The 21394-nt window shown below is 33.7% G+C and overlaps 1 protein-coding gene across 16 annotated transcripts in view; it reads left to right on the forward strand.

The window, feature by feature from the left end:
• The window catches only part of HDAC9 (histone deacetylase 9), an 899944-nt gene extending 890787 nt beyond the window's left edge, over nucleotides 1-9157 (forward strand). For all 16 annotated transcript variants that reach the window (XM_063101430.1, XM_063101421.1, XM_063101428.1 and 13 more), the window contains one exon: nucleotides 8665-9157. In XM_063101430.1, the coding sequence (XP_062957500.1) occupies nucleotides 8665-8704 (40 nt within the window). In that variant the 3' untranslated portion in view covers nucleotides 8705-9157. The remainder of the gene's footprint in view (nucleotides 1-8664) is intronic.
• Nucleotides 9158-21394: the final 12237 nt, after the last annotated feature.

Below are 21394 nucleotides of genomic sequence, written 5' to 3' on the forward strand. Positions count from 1 at the left end.
TCCTCAATTTGTTCTACTTTTTTTTTTTTTTCCTTCCCTTGGTATGTTCATGATCCAGTGATCTACATTATAAGAATATAGAGACTGTACCTGGGCCTTTCTACCTTTACCTCTGTATCTTTAACTGTTCATAGGTTAAATCAATAACACAGTCATTGAAAACAAGAAATTGACAAATAACCACTAAGCAATAGACTGATTCAGTTTACTAATCTGTGGTTAGCTAACCAAACTCAAGAACTTTCACAATGTTCAATACATTGTTGGTAATAACCAAATATTTATTGAATAAATGAATGAATCCACTAGTAGATGGAACATTGTTAAAATGGTAACAACATTTTCTAATGGGCCTGAGCTCTCCTTGTGTCTCTCTATGTACTACATCTTCTGAGGAAATGTGTTGGTATATTTTTATAAGATTTTCAAGATGTGTATTTTATGGTTTTTTTTTATAGTACTAATTGATAATGCCCATTTTAAGAATACATTGACTAACCAGAATCTATAGTACTCTCACATCATAGGGATGGACTGGCTGAGGAAACATAGTAAAGGCGGGGTAGGGGGCACAAAATGTCTATTTGAATGGAGAGGGGAGTTGTAATTAAGGGCAAAGTATGGAAGAGATGTTGATAGATTGTAGGATTATGCTCCAGCCCATAGAATGAGGAGGAAGACTATTTGAGAACATCAAGTTCTTTCACTCTTTAAACACTTTCAGATTATTTCTATGGTCCAGACAAACTTCTGGGAGCCAGGGTCACAAAGCTGCCTGCGGTTCATAAAATGGTCTCATACTTGGGGATTGTAGTAGTTTTCTATTGCTGCAGTAAGAAATCACTACAAATTTAATGGCTTAAAATGATACAGAATTTCTGAAGTCAGAAGCCTTGATGGTTCTCACTCAGCTAAAAGCAAGGTGTTGGCAAGGCTGCATTCCTTTCTGGTGGTCCTAGGGGAGAATGTTTTTTTTGCCTTTTCCAGCTTCTAACGGCTGCCTGTATCCGTGGCTCATGACCCCCTTCCTTCATCTTAAAGCCAGCAACTTCACATTTCTCTGACCTTTCTACAGTCATCACATCTCTCTCTGACTGCAGCTGAGAAAGGTTTTCTGCTTGGAAGGGATCATATGATTAGACTGGATTCACAGGATAATTTAGAATAATTTCCTCACCTCAAGGTCCACCACATTAATCACATCTATGAAGTTAGTTTTGCCATGCAAAGTAACAAAGTCACAGGTTCCAAGGATTAGGATATGGAAACCTTTGGGGGGTATTATTCTTCCTATAACAGGATTAAACATGAGCAATCAACTATAATAAATGACAAGTCATTTGATAAGATTGAGATACCATCCTATAGAATGAAAGAAGTCCTAAAATAGACCAAGGACTGGGGAACAGAACCAGAGACAACTGAGCCAGGGTGGAAGAATATGTAGGATTTTACCCAGTGACTAAGAAGAAAGATATCTATGATAGAGACAATAACTTGAGCACTGCATCTATTTTTTTCACTACGGCAAACGCTCAGTCCAAATTACCTTCATCTCTCATCCAATCTCTTACAGTACTTTCCCAACTAGTTCCCATATCCACTTTTACCCCCTTTCTGATCCATTTTTCTACACCACATTCAGGAAGCTCTTAAAACCAAAACAAAACAACTGGAAAGCAAATTCTGTCGTGCCTCTTCTTGAAAGCTTCAGTGCTTTTCCACTTCCATTAGCATAAAGAACATCATTGTTAACAGGATCCACAAGCTCTTCATGATTGGACTATCCCCTGTATTTTGTGCCTTATCTCTAACATTTCTGCTTTGTTTTTTGATCTGGGTTCCAACAACAATGACCTTGGTTAATTTCTTTAAAACTTAATATGCACAATTGCTAAGATTTTTACCTATACCATACTCTTATAAACACCATCCAGAGCAAGATCAAGAACACTTTCATCACTCCAGAAAGTTTACTTGGACCTCTCCCCAGTCAATGCCACTCCCTCCAGAGGTAACTGCCTTTTTACATTTAACACCATAGATTAATGTTGCCTGTTCTTGAGTTTCATTTAAATGGAAACATGCAGGATGTACTGGCTTCCAGATCTAGCTTCTTTTATTCCACTAAGCATAATGTTTTTAAGATCTATCCATGTCATTGATAATCAGTAGTTTGTTCATTTTTACTTTTGTGCATTATTCCAGTGTATTAACACACTCTTATTTGTTTATCCACACACCTGTGGATGGGCATTTGGCTTGTTTATAATCTGGGGCTATTATGAATAAAGTTGCTATAACTTTTTTTATTATTATAGTAAACATGTAACATAAAATTTACCATCTTAATTTTTAAGTGTACAGTACAGTAGCATCTATATGAGTATTGTCATGCAACAGATTTCTAGACCTTGATCTTGCAAAACTGAATCTATTGCCATTGAACAATTCCCTCCTTTTCCCTCTTTCCACCTCCAGCCCTTAGCAATCACCATTCTACTTTCTATTTCTAAGAATTTGACTACTTTAGATACCTCATATAAGTGGAATCATGCAGTATTTGTATTTTTGTGACTGGATTATTTTACTTAGCATAATGTCAGGGGTCATCTGTGTTATAGCATCTGATGAGATTTCCATCTTTTTAAAGGCTGAATAATATTTCATTTTATGTAGATGCCACACTTTCTTTATCTGTTCATCCATGGATAGTTTGCTTCCACCTCTTGGCTGCTGTGAATAATGCTGCAATTACATGAGTCTGCAAATATCTCTTCAAGATCCTGTTTTCAGTATTTTTGGATAAATACTCAGAAGTGGAATTTCTGGATCATATGATAATTTTATTCTTAATTTTTTGAGTAGCCTAAATTTCTAAAAAATTTTGTGCAAGTTTTCTTTTCTTTTCTTTTTCTCCAAACACAAGCACTCTGTTTTCTTATATATATATATGTATATAACTAGGAATGAAATTGCTGGGTTGTAGGGAAGCCATATGTTTTACTTCATAAGAATCTTCCAAACTGTTTTCCAAAATGGCTATGCCATTTTTTATTTGTACTAGCAATGCAGGACAGTTTCAATTGCTCCATATCCTCACCTACACTTGACATAATCGGACTTTATAATTTTAGCCTTTCTAGTGGGTGTGGAATTATATCTCATCTGCGGTTTCAGTTTTTCTCTGAAACACCATACTCATGTTCACATCGAGGCTGCTTTGGCACAGCCCTCCACTCTGTTTGGATCACTTATCTTGTCCTCTTCCTCTTCCCATCAACCCTATACCGGTCTCCTCATTCTGTTCCACCTTTACTTTAGATCTCAGTTGAAATATCACTTTTTCTTCTTAGTAAATGTTCACCGACCACCAACCCCCAAATTAGATCAGCTCCCCCTGTTATACTTTCTTATGTCTGCTCTACACTTCAACATTATTCCACATAACTTAATCAAGCGTTGTATATATTTGTGTGCTTAGTTTATTCATTTATGTTTCCTCCTATAAGCTCCTTATGAATAGAAGCTGTGACACTTTGGCTTATGATTACCTTTCCAACACCAGTATAGTACCTGACAATATTAGGTACTCAAAAACTATCTTGTTAGTAATAGATGAGCAAAGCTCAGAGACAGTTTTGTGAGTATATGAGTGCAGCTTTTGGGAAAGAACAGGGGTCTCAGGGCAGCTGGGGGCCACAGAGGTGAGTAGGCAGTCTGGGTAGAGAGGAATGGAGGGGGCAAGACTGGGAGGGAATTTAAATATTACCATAGGAATTTGGGATATATATTGTTTTTAGTAACAAGGTATCAAGGCAAGAGAGAAACAAGATATTTCTATATTTTTGAAAGAGTGGCATAGTGAAGGGGCCAACATACTACTAAAGAGACAGCCAAGAAATTCTTATGGTAATCGCAGTAAGGAAGCCAAATAAGAATAGTAGAAGAAATGTAGAGGAAGGAAATATATTGCAGATAAATTGCTGATGAGTAATGTAGAGTTGGCAATTCGTGCAATGTCAATTAAAAAGGAGAGAAAAGTGAAAAGTAGTAGTCTGGGTGATGTTGCCATTAGCTAAGAGAGTAAAAAGGAAGAAATGGGTATAAGGTGATCATATATTATAGAATTAAGAGGTAAAAGATGGAGGAAAGGAAGCAGTAAGGCAAGCTAGAACTGGGTAGTGGGTACTAATAGAAAATCTATGAGAATTCCCCATAAAAACTTGCAGCCATTTGAATTGTTACGATAGGGTTTTGTGTGTGTGTGTATGTCTGTGGTTGCATGCGTGCACATGCATGCACTTGCATTTGTTTTGCCTTTTATTCCTGCACAGTCTTATGATATAAGGGAATATATTTCCAATCATACATTCAGGTGTGGAGATGTCATACAAGAAATTTAAGCTGATAATATTTCTGGAATTTTTATTCTTTTGTTACAAATTCTTATTTTGTTCTTAATTTAGATTACTTCTAAAAAACATTGAAATCATCCCAATATATGTATATAAACATTTCAAAAATTATTAATGGAATGTCTACTATATATAGAAAATGATATATTTGTTGGGGGAGAAGACAAAAAAGAAAAGCTCAGGTAAAAATGAGAAAAAGAATATAAAATATAATTCATAAAACTCATAAGAACAAAACAATACGGTACAAAACGAGTTTATCAGTATTGGAAAGAGCAAAGTAAAGAAGTCAATGGGATAAGTAGACTTACCACACATATTAATGAGAGTCATTTGATTCTCTATCTTTTACTTTGAGTTTTGTGGTTTGCTGAAAGACCAGTCTTTAAAGATGCCCAGATTCAATAGTTGTGAAAGAAATGTAAATGCAAACAACAATAGTTTGACATATATTAGATGGTAAACATTCAGTTAAAGTATAAGGTCAATGTAGGATGTGAGCTCCATGAGAGCAAAGGATTTTTGTCTATTTTGTTCATTACTGTGTTCCTAGTGCCTAGAACAGAACCAGGGCACACAGTAGACACTCAATAACTATTTCTAGAATCAATGAAAAAATCAGTAAACTGGTGGAGAAGTGGAGCTTTGTAGCCTTCACAGCTGTGGGAAGGTAAACTATGGCAGCCATGCTAGATTGCGATTTAGCACCATTTAGCACACACAAAGCATATGACCTAGTAATCCTGCTCCTGGGAATGTACACCCAAGACATTCTCATCCAGAGTCATTATTAGAGTATATGTACTAGGAAGTTTAGTACACTTTATTTATGATGGGTAAAGAATTAGAGTCAAGTTTGGTGCCCATTACTGGGAGAATAAATAGTTAAAATGTGGAGGATGTGTAGTGCGGGTATGCCACATAGTAGTTGCCAGCTACAGACTAGATAAACATAACTACATGTATAGATCTAATAAATACAGTACTGAGTGAGAAAATTAAGAAACAAATTATACATATGTATATAATAATAAAGTTTACCTAAAATAAAAGTATATCCACAATACAATAATATATAGCTTTAAAGAACACCCTACAAACAAAATAATGTGTGCAATAGATGTTAGATTGCTTGTCTTTGAGGAGGAAGAGGAATGAAAGTAATGTATAAGGATCAAATCAAATCAATAAAACAAGAGAACATATGTCTTACTAAATAATGATATTAATATAAATTAACAAGTATTATTTTAAAAATCATAGGAAATGAAATACCAATTTTAAGGGAAAATACAAAAATTTAATTTTATGCTATGTCTTATCACAAGTGAAATTCTTTTCTTTCTGCTTTTTATTTTTGTAAATTATCTTAACTATGATTGCTGTACTGAACTGATCCCTTAATTTAGGAAATCTTTGCCTTTCACTGACAAACTTCAATGTTCACTGTGAAGTTGGCTTGCTGTAATAAAATTTTATGTCTTTCAATTAGCTAAGCTACTGTACAAAAATTTATTTTTGGTGGGTTTATTTTGCAGTTAGCTCTGAACTTACTGTCTCCACCTCTTCTCCCATCCTTTTGTGAGACTGTGTTTTTGTTAATCAAGGTAAACTAGGCATGTATCCATGGGTGACTCTCCCTCTTTCACCAGAATCAACCATTAGTGTCATTTCTCACCTGCTCGCTTTCTAAGTGCTCTGTGAAGATGATTTCTTGAAAAAGTCATTTAAAAAATATACAGGCATATAAATTAGTAACCTAGAGACAGAGATTAAGTAAAGATAACACCACCTCCACTGAGAGATATGGATATAAGAAGAAAGATTCTGCAAATCATCCCAACGGCAGATATAAATAATACTATTATTTTGTAATTGTTCAACAATACTTTAAATTTTATAAATTATGTTCTCTTACATGAACTCATTTGATTGTCACAGATTGAGTGCAGGTCAGGGATTATTATTTTCATTTTAAAGAGAACATTGAGAATATGGAAACATTGACTTGCTCAAAGTAAAATTTTAGAAAGTGGCAGAACTAGGAACTGAACACAGGACATCTACCTTGAAATCCAGGGTATTTTCCAACTTGCTATGCTACCAAAACTTCTATGCTGCAAGACACAGAGAACTGATCAGTTTATATGCATGTGTATATGATTCAGCAGAAAGTGGACAGCAGTAAATGGACTATTTTCAACATAAAGTTTTGTATGAAATGATTTTAAAGAGAGGAAAGGGAGAAGCATCTGATAAAAACCTTTATATTATGCTTGCAAGTCCCCATGTTACAACAGAAGAGGCTCACTTTTTGCCAGTGAGCAGGCTGCAGTGCAGACTCCCTGCTCAAATCCTGAAAACCTAGGTTGGCCAAGTGGAGAATACACAGATCCTCCACCAAAGCGAGATGTGTATTTCTTACACCTGTGACCCCTGTGGCATTTCCCACAACCACACTGAGTCCTGGATTTGGGGGAAAAGATCATTGTGCTGGGGCTTTGGGTTAGAAATAGGAACATTCAGTCTCCATTTGAATACCCAGTTTGAGTATTCTATAACAGTATTATCCACATATTCTTAGATATAAATAAGTTTGCATATTTACATATAAATTAGTTTAGAAACTTAGATGTTTTCCTTAAATTTTTTCTTCATGGAAGGCTGATCATTTTTAGATAGAAAAGATTTTTATTAAATATGAAGCAGATAGCTTTCATCTTATATACCAACTGTAAACACTCTCTTACAACCTTCTTATCCTGAACACTCTTGGACAGGCTATAACTTAAGAAATGACTTTTTTAGTATTCCATGGACTCTTAGAATTTTCTCTTTTTGGTAACATTCAACAAAAAATACCTAATGCTTCACATTCTTTATTTTCCAAAGAATGTGTTAAAAATTTTTAGTACCATTCCATGGATAAAATCTTTCCTTCAATATTTTAAATTTGTTATAAAAATACTAAGCTAAAATGGCCACTTTACTTATAGATGCATTGAAATTTTAGCTGTTTTTTCTTATAAATCTATAAAATAATATGGCTAAATAGTTCATTTGTCTTCATAAACAGCTGAGTTTAAAAATAACAATTTTTCTAATGTGAAAGTAATTTATTATCGAATACTGACAAGTAGAAAAGCAATATGAAAAAGAAAATGAAAACCACCTACCTATAATTCTACCTCCTGGAGAAAACCATCACCCACATATTATGTTCCTGGTTGCACTGGCATAACTCTGTATCTGTTTGCCATTCAACGCAATTTTATGCATATGCCAGATGATAAAGGGACAAATCCAAAGTATTAACTGATGTCTGATAATGTTTGTTGTTTAAAAATCAACTCTACTTCCTTTATTCTTTTTAACTTTCGTTAATTCTGTGAGGAACATCTTTTTTTTCTCAGAGTTTACACTTGAAATCGTAGCTTCACAGAGCTCAGACTCAAACTCAATTCTCCCAGCAACTCAAATCCTAGTAATCTTCCCATGATAATCCCACTACTTCATGTATTTAGATTCCTGCTACAATTTGTTCTTTAGACTAAATTAAAAGTCATTCGAAAAGTTTGCCTTAAAACACCCTCAAAGTGTTACTAAATTAAGGTCAAATCTCAAGTATAAATTTTCAAGCAATTAGTTTTGGTTTTGCCTAAGCACAACACCCCACATGGGATGCCGAATAAAAACTATTTACACACTACCATAGTGCATTTTTTGTAAAAACGTTGGGTCTGTAGCAGTGATTTGCTAATCAAATTCAGAATTTGATTTGAAGTGCCTCCGGCAAGCAGCCAATCCGGTTATGAAAGAACAGAAGTAAACCCAGAGCCCTGGTGAGTCTCCTCTAGAAGCTAGCTGAGTCCTTTGCTCTCATTATCAAACTGGTTCCGTAGGAAATCACTGCAATTTCTCCTAAAATAAAATATCGTAATTTTAAAAAATAAATTATTGAACTGTACTAGACACAAAGCATGTACATTTTGGAATCTAGAGTTATAAAATATTCTGACATGTTTTAATATAAACAGGAACATTTCCAATGATTGTTTGAATCTAGAATGTTTTTCCACTTGACATTTGTTTATACTTCCTAGGAAAGAAACTCTATTTATGGATAACTGAATAACACAAATAAACATCAGAGAGAGCTGAAAAATCAGCTTTGATTATGCATGAAAATCTACAATGTCATTGTGTACTCTTATGCCATATTCTGATTGCCTGTTTATTTTTACAGAACTGCTGGTGAGCCTATGGAAGAGGAGCCAGCCTTGTGAAGTGCCAAGTACCCCCCCCCATATTTCCTGTGTGTGACATCATTGTGTATCCCCCCACTCCAGCCCCCTCAGACATGTCTTGTCTGCTGCCTGGGTGGCACAGATTCGATGGAACATAAACACTGGGCACAAAATTCTGAACAGCAGCTTCACTTGTTCTTTGGATGGACTTGAAAGGGCATTAAAGATTCCTTAAACGTAACCGCTGAGATTCTAAAGTTACAGTAAACCACGATTGGAAGAAACTGCTTCCAGCACGCTTTTAATATGCTGGGTGACCCACTCCTCGACACAAAGTATGAGCTAGAAACATCTAATATAGCATTAGATATTGTTATTTTCAGAAGTTATGACAGCCAGGGAAATTTTGGGCAAAACGTGAGACATACTCATTCCTGACATTCTGGTCAATTTTTATTAGATTTTTTTTTTTTTCAAATAGTCTTAAATTGTTTACAGGATTTGCTTTCAGCTATGAACAGATAGCAATTCCAGACAGATTGCAGTGTTTTTATTTTGTTTTTGGATTTTTGATTTTTTTCCCCTTTTGTTTTAATACATGGTTCAACTCTTTCTAGTAAGAGTTCATAGTGGATGAACTGGGGTGAGGCTTTTCTTAGTGGACTCAATGTATTTCACTGTCTCTCAAAGTCCAAATACCAAAGGAACCTCACACACTATATGTAATATGGCAATATTTTATGTCACCTATTTTTAGAAAAATTACCCTATCTCCCTATCATCCCTCTCTGTGTTCTCACACACAGGCAATTTGCAATTGTGCTGGAGAACAAGGTCTACCTTCCCCCACTCCCCCCACATATCCCTTTTCTTGTTGGCAGTAGCTCTGAGCATACTGTTCCATGGAGGATTTTCAGTGTCTTTGAAAAGCACATAACTTTTCAAAGATGATCTTAATTTGTTCCAAATCTATCAAGAACTTACTCTCTCACCTTTCTTTTTCTGTAAACTAAAGATTACCCATAATCTACCCTATTGCTCAGGGGCTTTGAGTATTTAGTTTATTTTATTTACTTTCCAGGTTAACACAGTTGCTTTGTCTGTTTGTTTTCTTTTATCCGTGAAACCACTGAGGCAAATATGGCTTAAGCTGTGTCACTGAATTTTCTGGATCTTTGAAATGTGTTGACAAAGGCACTACTAATTGTAGTCACCTTGGGTTGAGTTAACCTAGTAGTAGTTGTGCCTTTACATGAAAAAAAATAAAATAAAAACCACCTTTACAGAAGTTGCCTTACTGTCGAAGGTTAAAAATAAAAAACTATTATTTCTGAGAATAAAAGCAATTTACTAGATATAAGTTGATTATCCCCATCTCTGAAAATTCTATTTCTATGTATAACTCAAATACCTAAAGTCATTGAGATAGAATTCCTTGCAGTATTTAATATCTAACAATGCTTTTAAAAGAGTTGATGTTTCTTTTTACATATTTTCCTAACTCAACGGATATATTAAAGCCATAAGTGAAGATTGTCATGCTTTTATTCAGAAATCTGAAAGAAACCTTAATTAAAACAAGGTTTTAGGGAAGGCCATGATAGGAAAGATATGGAACAATATGGTTTTAGTTAGGGAGGACTCTAACCTGTAAATCAAAGATGAAAGATTTCACTCAAGTAGAATTATATAACTCCCTTTTGTTATACAGTCAGACCATATTTTTCATACATTTGGTTTTTTTAGGATTACCATTTTAATTTTAAAGACTTTTATTACATATTCAAAAATGGCTCAATACCTGATTTAACATCTTAGAAATTTGAGACACTTTGAAATAGAAAATCTGAAATGGACTGTAACTTAGTATTAGTTAAAAATTACTTTCATTGCATAAGGGTAAGGTCAGTCTAAATTCATAGTAGTAATGAACTTTTTGTACATTTCATTTTCATGATATTTTCAGAGAAATTTATGCCAATCATATTTGCTAGCACTTGTTATTTTGCAGTAATTACTTGAGGAAATTTATTTAAGGAAAACCAAATAGTGAAGCCAAAGCCTTAAAAAAAAAAGACTCTCCTCCTTTAGAAAGAAAAGTTATGTCATTTTTAAATTGGAAACATAATTGTGAAGTTTCAAAATCAACTTCATAATTATAAATCTCTTTTATTACTCTTCATTCCTTCCAAATATTTTTTAGGTCTTGAATGAGAAAATGAAACTGTGTAGTGCAAACATATTAATATGCTGAAGTTTCCTACAATTTAGCCACAGATTTATGCTGAGCAATCAATCTGATAAAAACCAAATCACTAGGACATTTCCATGGTTATTTAGACTTAAAACATGACACATTAATGAGTTAATCACACATCCTTCCATGTGACACCGTACCCAATTGGTTGCAGTTAGAGTCTTTAGGATACCCAGAGAAGCAGATAAACTATGGAGAGGATTAATCACAGATGAGTGTAGTTGTAAGAACCAAATGCCAGTACTTTTTGATTATACCATTTCAAGATGTAGCGTAGCCCTCAGGGACAGAATGGAGGCTTTTGGAGAATATCAACACTTCTATTGAAATAGACCAGCACTTTTTGAAAGGGTAGTTTCACTTGGTATAGTTTTCTTCACTTAACACGTTTAAGTTTGATTGCTCAAAATAGTTCTCAATGAAAGGCTATTAGAAGAGCTACTCTCTAAGCATCAGCAAAAATGTATCTCTTTCTGATCCATACTTTGAAAGATGATCACATAGGCTCTCTCAGTCTCATAATAACTTATACATGGTAAATGAAAATAATGATTTTTGAGAAATCTACAATGCTAGGAGTTTAAGAAGATTTCATAATAGGTTCAAAAAGAAAACTTAAGAAAATTAATTTTTTCAATTATATGGTATGATTTGGAATTGAATATTAAATTGGAAAATACATAGCAGATAGCAAAATGGACCTCAAATGAAAATGGAGCCTATGTTATCACTGCTTAGCAAATGGGAAGAACGTTTAGAGATGAAATATTTTTTTAAATACTTTAGCAAATATACACCATTAATAGTGGAAATAGAAGTCAGCTTTGGAGAAAACAGATATTTATGAAAAAACTACCACCAATTACATTTCCCTTATCGGTCCTAGGAACTGAGATGTTGCCTTCGCTATTGACTCCAATCCTATGTACACTGTCACTCACCTCTCACTGACAACATGATGGCCTTAGCAACAGGGTATCTCCTCCAACGGAGACTTCAGAAAATACAGGACTGGTCTCTCCTAACAGTTCAGTCCTGTTTTCTTTCTGGAGGTCAGTCATGAAGCCTTGTGGATTTACCGAGTTTCTTTACAGACTCCATATGGAAGTGAAATAGAATCATCATATGGAAAGTCTTCGAGTAAATTCCTCTTCAATCAGCACTTTTTTTTAAAACTTATTTTTTATCCAGTACTTAATGTTTAGGACAATTCATTTAAATATTTCTTAGTATTTATCTTTTGAATATTTACTCTCCATTTGTCTCAATGAAAGAAGTATTAAAAGTCTAATAGCCCCAAAAGAAACAAGCCAAATTTTTCTCTTAGAAGTGATTCATTCTGAGCTTGAAATAATCATTCTGTCAGAGTTTGACATTGTCATTTCTAGTGGCATCAAACATTCTTTCCCTGCTTCAGGAATGACATCACTTGTCCTGCTGAGAAAATAAGAGTCCAAAAAAAAAAAAAAAGAAAGAAAGAAAAAACCCAAAACCAACCAACCAACCAACCAAACAAACAAACAAAAAACAGAAGTAGGATACAACACACTTGTTCAACTATTTCTATAAAAAGGGCATTTTCACCTCCAAAAGAAGTGAAAACCAGATGATCCATGCTAAGAAGTGAAAAAATTTTATTGTTGACTTCAAAACTGATGATCAACATAATTAAAGTCATCATCAAATTTCTTGTGTTCTCAAAAGACACAATTATATTCTGGTCTCTAGCAGTATTTTGTGCTAGGTACTGCCTTTTGAATGAAGTATTATGAACTATTTCATCACCTTCATCAACACCATAACTAAAATGTTGAAGTGCCTATGTTTGGCTTCTTTTTTGGGGCATGTTTACATTCAAAATCATAGCCCTTGCCTCCTAACAGCTTGCTTTTATTCCATCAAATGATTCATGAAGCAGAGCATGATTGTCACATGGCCAAAGGATACAATTTTTAAATGAACATGGCATACTCTTCCAGAAATGGGGTACTTGGTTTCTCCAAATCAACTGCAGTTCATTTTACCTATGATACTCCTGGCTGGTTTTGTATAATGTATTAAGCTACTGAGTCAGTTCTTAAAATGTTGGAAATGGCTGTGTCAGACAATAAACTTTAGACTATGGATCTAGGGCTGTTTGGACGTGATCTGAATGATAAGGTAATAGGATTGTAACGATTTCTTGAACCATCTTAATTCTCAAACTGGAGCATTTAACAAATACATGGTGAATTCATCATATAGTGCCAATTTTTCTAACCAATAATTCCCTTTATACCCTTTCCTCTTCCCTTACCTGACTGCCAATACTAAATTGCCATATCTAACCAATCAGAGTAATTTCTGAAATCTCTAGTTTATGTTTCCTAAGTACAAACAACCTTAACAACTTATTTTCTGAGACACCACTGGGCATATTTTCCTTCATTCCCTTTTATATAAACACTCTAATAGATAATCCTTGTCTTCCTTTTCAAGAACCACTTTTTTTTTTTTTTTTTTAACTGTTCTTACTTTAAAAGATCAAGTTATTATGTTTTGGTCTACAGTTTTGGACTTGGCACTTTGCTTTACTAACACAAAATTTTTCTTTTTGTTTCAAATATAGTTTTCCATCATTTTGGCTACTACCTAATTGTGTTGTGCTAGGTACTGAGTAGAGAGGACGGTACATATGCTTTCCTTGCCCTTATCTTTAGGAGTCAAATCCAAAAGCATGATCTCCCACCTGAAGAAAAAACAGCAAAGGATAAATTTTAAATCAACATATTTTGGAATAGACATTTCCAGACTATTCAAAAACAATTGGAGTCTTCTTATTTTGTTTGGGCCTTGGGAATATTAGAGGCAAATGTTGCACCATCAAATATAATAACGAGGGTCAATGTTTTCCAGGACATTATGGTCATGTCCTTTAGCCTTCATCGTGGTGTGCTTTCTCATAGTTGGCATTTTGTGACAATTGATGGAGATCTTGAGGCAATATCTGGTTACTGGTTTATTAACTTAAAATTGGATAGAAATAAAGTAATAAAAACTAAAGAATTAAGAATTCTAAAATCCGAGAAGGATGGCACTTCTTTGGGTTTGCAAAGACTGTTTTTAGATTAAAAATTTCTATTTACTCTTCCTAAATTATAAGATTCTCAAACTCTTTCTTGATAAGCAATGTCAATGTCTATTTCCACAACAGCCAAGTTATATGAAATTGTTCTTTATGCGGTTTCTGGGCATAACAAGCATGCTGTTAAAAATGAGTGACTGCTGACAATTTAGTTCCTTGGCAGTTTGTGTCACGTAAAAGCAAATATCCCAATAGTTTTAAATAAGGTGGGCAAGGCAGGCAGGAAACCAGTATTTATTACTTTTGTGATTAAATATTCTAGACCAGGCTTGTTGATATGTATGCCAATAATCTGGAGTTTCTGGCTTAGTGTAAAATTAAAATGTCTTTTCTTTTGTGGTCTGATATCTGTTTCTGTAACAAGATCAGTTTGTTGTCCTCTGTGCACCAGTGGTTTTGCCCTTAATTTTTTTGGCTATCATTCACTAGGATTTGTCATCCAGAGCTGCTGAGAAAAATACATGTTGCCAAACTTCTTTTTAAAAACTGTGCTGCCAGTGGTGTTTTCCCAGATGTGAAAAGTAATTATCTAATAAAGGAGTAATACCTAATAACAATACCATTGTTGAACATGCTCATGGAATGTTCATCTCCTTTCTGATTCCTTTTTTGTATTTGAAAACACAATGGTATGTTCCAAATTATTGTTGATGTTGTTAATGTCATGATTCTCCTTCAAAGGGAATAATAAATCCCTTTTTGATTTCTGTTTTCTACTGAATTAGATTTTCCTCTAGTCCTATGTGAATAAAAGCTGTTTGAAATAAAAGCGTTCTTATTTTTCCACATCCTTGGTGCCTACCATTAGACTGCATACCAAATATTTGACAAATATTTTTGAATAAATAAAATATTAATTATGAATTACTGTGACATATACTAGTCCATTTTCAAAAAATGAAAATATTTACTTGCAAGTAAATCTTCCTTATAATGAAATGAAAATTTACAAAAGAAAAAAAAAGTAAATTAAAACAGAGTTGCTGTTTGAATGTAGTTTGCTGGTTGGGATAAAGAATTACAATAGCTAACACTGTCTAAGCACCTACCATGAGCCAGTCGCACTACTGAACACTCTACCAGAGTTATATTCAACCATCACATGAACCCTACATCATATACGCGATTACTTCCATTTGCCGATGAGAATGTCGAGCACTGAAAAGGTTAACTCACTTCCTAACCATTGTTGCAGACAGCGAGACGCAGGGTTCCTTCCTTATCTACATCTGTCTAGCTGTAAAGATTATCCTCTCTCCAAATAGCATACATGATATATAAAAGATGGCATATTAAAGATTTTTTTAACTAAAAAACTATGATTAACCTTCAGGATTGACTCCTTGCTAACCTTAAGGTTTTATTAAATTATCATTTTAAGTGAATCTGGTCATTGTGTCTAGGCTTGTACAATACGTACAAGTTACAAAATGATTCTTTCTTTCCCTATTTATTTCAACATCTTTCTTTAATCTAGCCAAGAACTCTAAGATATCTTTGGAACACAGACTCCAAAGACTCTTGAAATGTATTCCAAGACCAATATTTATTTTTGTATTTTATAACCCCCTGCAATGCTTAACATTCTAAAACACAACTGTTTTGAATGGACAATGGTTTGGTTTCCTTCCGGGACGAGATAGTAATATTTTGTCTAACAGAAAGTAAACTTGAGATGGAATGGGTGGGTAGAGTCGGTTTCAATGGTAAACACCTTTGGTTTAATCAGGTTTGTCAAATGGCAAATGTTACTTGGTGGTTGTTTCTTTTAAGTTTCCATGGTGAAAAGACAGCAATTGAAGAAGTGGACTAAAAATAAAAAAGTAAAAATAAATGTCATATTGTTATTTTAAAAGAATAGTTTATAGTTGAAAATAGAAGTCTAAAGAATTTCTTTCACTGCTTAACACTTTTGTAGTTCTTTAGAATTATTGAACTCGAAGTACTTCCAAACATTGTAATTATTCCCCAGCTTTGTAGTTTCAATAGGCTACACAAATTCCTTTTGTCTTCCGGGTTGACCATAAATGGATCATTGCCCACATATCCTAATAAGTACTTTGGAAAAGACTGATAGCTGTTCTTTCAAACATCATAAGAATAGGGAAGCAAGATTCAGCAAAAGAGGTGAATGAACTCCTTTTTTTAATCTTTAAAAAACCGGAGAAATAATAATGAAAAATAGATTGCATTCACCTTAGAGCAAATCAAATTTAAAGTTCTTAGTGTATTTAGAAATGGAATTATTTACTCCATGTTGAAAACTCATACAGTACATTTAAAATATGATATAATCCCATGTATATTTTTCCCAGAAAATAAGTTTTTCCAAAACAATAAGGATTAAAAACTTAAGATGTGATAAACTGAATTAATTTAATGATGTAATAAAAAGAGAATATTTAATAAGTTAATTATGCATTTATGAAGAGTTATTAACTGAATGCAAAGACTATATAAAATGAGCTTATTTCTTTTAAGAATGTGCATTTTTAGTACACTATTTTTTCTCCTTTGCTCAACATGTTTTATTTTAGTTGTTTTATTTATTCTAAAAATAAAAATATTAATAGTTATTTAACACTTGCCCTATGCTCTTATTTAAATCTCACAACAATCCCAGGAGGGAGTAATTTAGAAGATGAGAAAATTGAAGCTTAAATGTCAGAGCAAAGCCCATCTTCTTTACTCCTCTCCAAACTAGTGTATTCAATATAATCAACATTCACCGAATGCCCACAATAGGTCACGTGTATTCAGTATTTGTTCTAAGAACAGCAGGAAAATTAGCAATATAACTATAAAAAAGAAATAAAAATTTTATTAAAGCTCCTGATATAGTGCAAAAATATACATATTACCACAGGATAGAATTGGTTTTAGAATTATGCAATACTGGGGCTTTTAAAAAAGTGTCACCTGTCTTCTTTCTTCATAGAATGATAGCATAGAGGCAGAAGTAGAACACATTCAACAAATATTTGTTGTCTAAAATATAATTATATTCACAGAAAGATTTGGGCACAGCCGTATCAAGAGAACAGAAAGGATTAGGGTGTTCATTAATGTCCCTGTCATCCCTAATGCCAACCAGATAAACATTCAATTCAAAGTAAATAATATTGAGAATTAGAAAGACAGAAGATTAATTTTATAGATAGCCTTAAAAATCCCTTTAGGAATTGCTTTCCAAATTCCAGTCATTTGCTTTTCTTACGTACTTTTTTTTTTTTTTTTTTTTTTTTTTTTTATTTTTTTTTTATTTTTTTTATTTATTTTTTTTTTTTTTAAAGATGACCGGTAAGGGGATCTTAACCCTTGACTTGGTGTTGTCAGCACCACGCTCAGCCAGTGAGCGAACCGGCCATCCGTATATGGGATCCGAACCCGGGGCCTTGGCGCTATCAGCACCGCACTCTACCGAGTGAGCCACGGGCCGGCCCTTCTTACGTACTTTTTTAAAACCAGTTGATTATAACTTTTGGTGAGTGTAGTCCCCAATAATCAAGTTACATGATAACCAATTCCATTTACTCCATTTGCCCTTTAATAAAACACTATTTCCAATCTCTTTTACTTTTCAAAGCACTGATCTTGATAAGCAGTACTTTCAGTTCTTCTGTCAGAATCCAAACCCTGATGGGCTTTAACACCCTCAGCAGACAGATTATATTTGCAGGTGGCCTATATTCCATTAAAACTATGCTATAATTTTAAAGGTTTAATTTTGCCAGTTTACAATTCAGCCTATACTTAACAAGATGCATTCTAACTTCTCTGTTATGGTTACATACGTGTCCATCGCACCCACTAGCCTATTAAATTCAATCCAGAAGTCCCACATAGCCAAAAACACTGCTTTGCAATTAGTGCATATTTATAAAAGGATTTCTAGATGCTGTAAAATAATCCTTTCTTGTTATTTCTCCTTTTAAGCTCAATGGAAAGTGGTTGAAAAAGTATATGGAACTTCAAATCGTAATGTGTGTTACAAAATCGTTCTCCTGTATGTTGAGATCAAACCAAGTCAGGTGTTTAGAGCATTAAGAAAGAATTTTAAAGCAGCCAAATACACATATCTTGTTTATACTCTAAGAATATTCCGATTTTGTGAGGTATTCTGAGAGTATTCACAGAGAAAAGAATGTAGGCCTAGGAATACAGACTATTGTTTTTCAGTCTTACTTTTGTTATTTTATAAAAATTATACATTATATTTCTACTATTTTACTGATTACTCATATTATCAAATTGCAAACTTGACTTAAAAGTCAATTGTCTTAATTGCACATCTCTACTCTCTCTTTGCAGAATACATGGAAATTTATACTGCTTTGACTATATACTCTGTTTTATCTTATATCTCATTATGGTCTAGTAGTTAGTTTGACTTTGTTTTTAAACCTTGATTTTACTTATAACCATTATTGATATATAATAGTAATTATAACATGTTCTCATTTGTAAAAACAACAATAAAAAGCAAGTCAATATTATCAAGATTTTGTGTTTAATAATTTCTTTGCTCAACAATTTTGCTTGAACACATTTCTTTCTTCTTTCAAGCTGAGAGTGATTAACTTTCTCCCACTTTGCCTGTCAAAAATGTATTTTTTTTTTAAAGCTTCACTTTTGAATGATATGTGGGCTGGGTATAGAATTCTAGGTAGCCAGTTCTTTTTTCTCAGCACTGTGTTAACATCATTTTATTGTATTCTTGCCTCTACTTTCATTGCCAAGATATCTGTAATTTCCTAATTATTGTTCCTTTGAAAGTAATCTATTTTTTCCTCTCTAGATCTTTTAAGATCTTCTGTGTGAGCAGGTGTGGTCTATTTTGTGTTTAACCTGCAAGGGAATTAAATATGTTTCCTAAATCTGAATATTCAATCATTTCCTCTAGTTTGGAAAACTATATGTTATTTTTGATTGATAATAGCTTGCTCAGTCTCCTATTCCATTCTTTTCTAATTCTATTTCACTTAACATTTATTAAACTATATTGAAAGGCCTCCCTCTGTATTTTTTGGTTGTAAACTAGTCTTTTACATTTTCTATTGCATTGTCTCTTTATGCTCCTCTTTCATAATTTCCTCTCATCTTTCAGGTGAATTTTATGCAGTTTTATACTATAAATTTTAACTTTCAAAGACCACATTGTTCATTTTTTAAAGATATACTCACTTTTTCCATATTTAATTATTCTATTGTCTTATTTTCTGCTTAGATTTCTTGTTTTATATTTTAATAATTTTCTATCTATTTAGTTTATAGTGTTTACTAGAGTACTGTATGTTCTCAAGCACTCATATACTTATTTATATTAGTTTGTTTAGTCCTCTCAATTTTTTTTTTATTGTTAACTCATTTTCAGTAAGGCTTTACCTGGGCGAAGTTCATGGTATCTGGATTGAGGGCATATCCCTCTGGGGCAGTTTTGTATTTCCTTTTGGCAGGCATTCCAGGACTTTTATCACCTAGGTTCATTTCAATGTTCATTTTTCTGCTCATGGATTCTTTGATTGTACGACTAATATGAATTTAAGTCTAGGCTTGACAATTCTCAAGAGAAACTGTTTTCCCTATCCAATGTCCACAAAGAAACAACCAACTTCCTTGTTGTCATTCTGTTGTCAGTGGTGGATGGTTTTGGTCTACCTTACCACTTAGGGAGTAACCTTTTAAGGATTCTGGATTAATTATGAACATGTGTGATAGGGTGAGTTTCTCAGCTCCAATTCTCTACCTTTAGAAGGCCCAAGTGTTCATCTCTAGTCTCTGCACAGGTATTAAAACATAAGCCCTTGGGTTACTTATTTGGGAAACTCCTCATAACCTTATTCCAAGCCAATGATAGCATCAAATCTCCCACTTGCCTCTCTCTTCTTCAGTGCCTTTTTCCTTCCTGGTACTGGGAAGTTTTCCTAGCTTTGATGAATTTAGCTATACATTTTTTTAAAAAAAATTCTATCCAGCATCACTTGAACTCTGTGGAAGGAGTACTACAGTTTAACTGGTCCTTCACAATGACAGCACTGGAAATGGTCTCAGGCTCCTTCTATGAAATGAGAGGATTGAACACCTGATCTCTATGGTTCCCTTTAGCTCTGATATTCTGTGAATCCTTCATATTTATGAAACTGATACTTTAGCTTCTGAAAGTGCTAGTCATTCCGTTACTTAAAAGAGCTCCTCACTATGAGTAATGGGCAGCCAGTGCCATAATAGATTTTTACAAACCCAAAGTGATTAAAGAGTTTGCAGCTGCTTCAAGAGAGAAACCCGAAGTTAGAAACACATAGATCATCTGCAGAGATTTGACTGCTCCTAATTATTTGATGTTTATTGCACTCTCTGAAAACTACCACTAACAATGGAGTGCTAGTAGTCTTTGAGTGTGTGTGCTTAATCTAACTGTTGGCAGCAAATAAAAAGAGGAAGGAATAGTAGTGAGTGCTATTTGTCTGAACCTTAGAAATGAGGATAGAATTACATGGGCATCATTTTCTTCTCTCACAACATAACAGGAAAAGAGATACCCATCACATGTTGGAGAGTGAAAGATTTGAGCTAATGCTTGGCGGGAGCATACATAGCTGAGGTTTCATTCCTTTGCTCTCTAGTATACATTGTGGCCATGTTAAAGTTCAGGCTCCACATTCCTTTCTGGTGAAAAAAATATTTAATGAATATGCTACATGTTCTTCTAGCTGCTAAATGACATGCATCTTTCTGTCATTTTGGCAAAACTTTTGTGAATATCTTGTATATATTGTGTGTGGGTATCCTTATGACTGAAAAGTACTCATTGAGAAAGAAAAGAAACCATTGCTGTGGGATAAAAACATTTTCCCTCAAAAAAGAATGTACAAGCACACAAAAAAGATGTGGGATTTTTATGAATCATATCCTGTAATTTTTCACTTTTTTTCTAGCCACCTCCTTCTCAGAACAGTATCCAAAAAAACCAAAGAAAACTATTTGTGCTGTGTGCAAAAATTTTGCCAAATAGAATTACATAATTCATCTAGCAGATTTAATGAGTTCCTGGATGCAATTTGCAAATTTGCATTTTGGGCACAAGGAAATAATGCATTTGTTATATAAGTAAAAGATAGTGTTTGCTACAAAACCATATTTTGTAACGGCTCAGGAATGTCTCTCTCTATGTATAGTGTATGTACTTAGGCATGAAACTTGGTTATGTACCATGTACACTTCAGGATATCTGACAGTGAACATAGTAAGCTGTGGCACCAAATTCCTGAATTTATAGAAATTGAGAATTTTAAAAAATTATGATATTAATATATTAGTTAAAAATATTGCTTGACCAACTTTCTAAACT

This window comes from Cynocephalus volans, chromosome 6 (assembly GCF_027409185.1).
Source record: "Cynocephalus volans isolate mCynVol1 chromosome 6, mCynVol1.pri, whole genome shotgun sequence".
NCBI classification, from domain to species: Eukaryota; Metazoa; Chordata; class Mammalia; order Dermoptera; family Cynocephalidae; genus Cynocephalus; species Cynocephalus volans.